The 4,698-nt window shown below is 22.8% G+C and overlaps 1 protein-coding gene across 1 annotated transcript; it reads left to right on the plus strand.

The window, feature by feature from the left end:
- Positions 1-3,392: 3,392 nt before the first annotated feature.
- PGO_090010 (variable surface protein) lies at positions 3,393-4,698 on the plus strand (the record flags this gene model as incomplete). The annotated part of the gene is made up of 3 exons (XM_028687593.1): positions 3,393-3,416; positions 3,606-4,352; positions 4,507-4,698. The coding sequence occupies 3 exons, from the start codon at positions 3,393-3,395 to the stop codon at positions 4,696-4,698; spliced, it is 963 nt and encodes a 320-aa protein (XP_028543394.1).

Below are 4,698 nucleotides of genomic sequence, written 5' to 3' on the forward strand. Positions count from 1 at the left end.
AGTCATATTTTATTAAAAACGTAATTTATATATATTTTAAATGATTATACATGTATAAATTTAAATGTATTTTTAAATAATCCCAAGTCTATCATTGGCATTTATTTTGTGTTATGTATTTAATAGCTTTTTTGTGCAGTCTAAATTTCTATAAAGCTGTACATATAATACTGAGCTTTTGGTCAAAATTTTTTTCAAAATATATATGTAATAAAAATTGCATATTTACAGTGCTTTTATTTGTGTACCATACTAACCTTTCATTATAATTCATTAAATGTATATATCGAAGTCCCACGTCTTGTAAAAATTATCATTATAGTATATTTAGACGTGTGCAATTGATTATGAATCATATGAAGTCCAAATATTTGTGTACAATTATTTAAGTCCGTGCTATAAATATGTGTAATTCTATTTATATAACATATTCTGCAACTAATAATTTTTTTTTAAAACGTAATTTCCCCCTTGTAGCTATGTTAATAAATAGTGAACTTCTATATTGTATTAATTTTTATTTTATTCTTTACACACAAGTCTAGCAAAAAAAAAAAAAAAAAAAAAAAAAAAAAAAAAAAACATTTAAGATGTTTTATTTTAAACATACATATGTGTAATTTGCTCCTTTATCAAAAATTAATAAACATAAAGATTTTATTAAAAATTCTTACTCACATTATGAATAAATATAGTAAATATATGGCTAAGAAATTCATGTAAATTATTTTATTGCGCATTGTAAATGTTAATACATTTTAAAAATATTCAAATTATAATTGTGAATATAGTGCTATGTCACATCTGGAGGAGTAATATATTATGAATTACTACAATAAGCATGAAGTTCTATGTAAAAGCACTTGTTCAAAGTGTTCTACGTCTGACTAATGTTCGTGCAATTATTTTATATATTGTTAATAATATAAATCTAAATTACATCTATACATTATAAACGAAGGTAAAACATTAAAGATATTTTTATGAAAATACATATATAAATCAAAAATATGTTATATTTAATTTCCAAAAACGAGCTCCATCAAACCAAAGCATAGTTCATAAATCCTGTATTGCAGAGACATCTATGAGCACAATAATCACATTATTTCTGACCTTGTTCTTTTTTTAAAGGGTTTATAAAATTACCTTTTTAAAAAATTGTATATCATTTTTTATATACAATGATATGTCTTTTAATAGTCTATTAAAGTATAGTTCTTACACTTTTACAACGACACGGTTATTTTTTTTACTTATTAACTAACATTTTAGTCACTAGATACATGAAAAAAAAAAAAAAAAAATTTGTACAAATTTCAAAAAGCCCATATACTTGGTTCCATAAATGATATTTCAAATTCTGTAAGTTTTTTCCCTTCTAAAATAAAAGAAAACAGTAAAGTTATTGTAATATATGATTAGAAACTAAATAATCTAACATCTACATTGAGCATTTTTAAAAAGTGTCATATTTATAATAACAAATGCCAAGTCCTACATGTAATTCTACTATGGGATATAATTCGTATGAAATAATCTAAAATTTATTTTTTTTCTCATATAATTACAGCAATTATTAGGTAATATAATTACACGTGTTTGTGCTTTTTTTTTTTTTTTTATAGTACATGCCATTGTATACTCATTTTATCATGAAAAAAGGGAATAAAATAAAAACTTAAGAAAAATTACAGGGGGTATTATTAGAGCCTTCGCTTAGAAGAAAAAGAAATTTACAATTGGTTTATAATTTATTTTGATATTGAACATAATTATCAATAGATGTTTTAAAAAGTTGATAAAACATGTTTGCATGAAAAACTAAATAATATATATACAAGTAACATTATTTTAATAATTCATATCTAATTCTTTCTCATGTTTAATTTATTCTAGAAATATTAACACAATAATTTTAACAATTCTAATTAAAATTTTTTTACATCGTACTATGTATTAAAATATTGTAGTCAAGGTAAGACAATGTATAGTCGTGTATTTTATTAATTGCTTTCTAAATTATTCGTATGCGATGTATATTTTTTAGAATTTTATGTTCCAAAACCTTTGTTATTTCCTATTTATATGTGTATGGATATTATAAAAATAATGCAAAACTGTTCAGTTCGTAGTATAACAACAAAACAATGGAAAAAAAAAAAAAGTATGCTGATATACATATACACACACCATAACAGATCCATACGGCGTAAACCTAATTCACGCCTCAGTTAATACTCTTAATGGTCATCCTTTTTATTGCACTGTTAAATATTCTTGGTTAACGTAAAAAAAAAAGCATGTTTACCCAATATATATACGCTGTTCATGTGAAAAAATTCATGATGCAATCATCTTAACACTTCATTACTACATAGAGAATCTCCAATAGGAAAAAAATTTATATAAACGTATAATGATAACTACAATGTTTTCCCGTAAGTATGGAAGAATTCGAACCATGTAGTAGTGTAAAGAAATATATACAACTGCGAGGATTTTTAAAAATATGATTTAAGGTTTTCTACCAATTAAATTGGTAAACTAATTAATTTTATATACGTTCTGTTACTTCTAGTGATTTGTATATGTATATAAAAAAGTAAAAGCATATCTTTAATGTCCTTTTAATCAAACGCTCAAGATAATACGATATAGTAAAGCAAAATAAAACTTCTATTTTCGTAATATATATTTTGTTGTAATTTTTATAAAAATTCATGTTTAAAAAAATATATAAAAAAAATTTTTTTTTTTTCATATTTTGTTTTAAAAATTAAAAATAAATGTTGCTAATTAAGCGTGAAAATATTTTGATTTATTTAATCACTTTATTTAAAAAAAATAAAATAAAAATAAAGCGGAACATATCAAAAACAGGCTTCAGGAATCTATTTATTAAGATTTCTAATATCATTTATTTAAAAAAAAATAATTATTGTGTTTTTCTTAGCAACTGCTATTGTATTTGGTTCAATAGTAATCAAAAAATTGAGGAAGACAAATAAAATCTATTTATTTCTATTAAGGATTAAATTTTTATTTAATAATAAATAATTCTAAACCAAAATGTTTTATATATTTTATATTTATTTTCTTTTCGTATTAATATTATATAACAAAGTTTATTCTATTTATTATTTTCAATAAAATTGCCACGTTTGAAATATAATTTGGTAAATATGTGACACTTTTTGTATAATATACCTATTATATTTATGTTATAACATTTAATAATGATTATGAAAAAAAAATAAATATATTATATAATTAATTATACTTAAAAAGGGGGAAGAAGAAGTATCTACTGCCATTTATTATATATATAGATAAATGAAAAAAAAAAATAAAAGCCATTATTGCCTTTTATTCATATTTCATTAAATATCATGGATCCTTTAAAGAAAGATCAAGTACATTTTCTATATTTCACAAAAAATTTTCTATGTTTCACACCTCATTTTTGAATGTCCAAAAGTGTTTTGAAAACTGATTACCCTAATTTATTCTTCACAATTGGAATTTGCATATGACTGCTTATACACTTATACAGCGTAAAAATATATGAAAACATTTTGTCTTTTTGCCTCTTAATTTCTTAGCATGGGCCACAGAAAAATTTACTTTTACTTGAATACTACAAAGTATTCGATAATTATGATGACAAAATAACTAATGATAACAATATTTGTGAAAATATATTTGCTAATAAATACTCAAGTAAAAATGAAAGTATTAAACTATGTCGTAAACTTTCTAATATATTAACAGATTTACGTAATAAAAAACCTGAAGATGGGAAATATACATACAAATATTGTTCATATTTGAACTATTGGTTACGTGATCAATTAACACAAATTACATTTTCTCCTAACGATGATCATGACGTTTACATGGCATTTCAAGAAGTTTATAAAAAATTTAAACCTGCACTCCATTGTTATATCCATTCATATAATGAATATGCAAATGATGAATTCGAGATAATAAAAAAGCTACATGATTATTCGGAAACTTTTAAAAACATCCAATATATAGTTAATAATACAGTTAATAAAACTCAACAAGAAAAGCAACAATACTGCTCATTCATAGCAAATGGTGTGAATTACTACAACAATATTATTGATAATTATCGTAACTCACGTAAATCCCAAGATTATTTCAAACAATTAAAAATATTTAAAAGGAATTTAGATAATTTTGCATTATCTTCATTAACATGTAGTACCCCAATGCCAGTGGCCCGTCCTATAGAAAACGTTAGTTATAGTACTTCAAAACATTTATCCATTAATTTATTGACATTATTTGGAATATTTCTCACCTTCTTCTGTTTTTATAAGGTTTGTAAAAATTCCACTTAGCTATGAACAAATTTTTTACCATTATTTTTTTATTTCCTTGTACATGTAAAGAAACATTATCATAGAAGAATTATATTTTTAAATTATTATTTATCATCTGTTTTTTTTTTTTTTATTTTTTTTTTCATTTTAGTTTACACCATTCGGATGCTGGATAAATGGTAAACTTGGCATAAGAAGAAAAAAACGTTTCAGAAATATAGAAGGCACATATCAGCAAGAATTCATGCAGGATCAATATGATTCTGATTATGAAACTTCGGATTACGAGTTTTCAGATGACTCATCTTGTTACACGAGTTATGGTTCTCTTAGAAATCTCTAA

This window comes from Plasmodium gonderi, assembly GCF_002157705.1.
Source record: "Plasmodium gonderi DNA, contig: Chr09, whole genome shotgun sequence".
Classification (NCBI taxonomy): Eukaryota; Apicomplexa; class Aconoidasida; order Haemosporida; family Plasmodiidae; genus Plasmodium; species Plasmodium gonderi.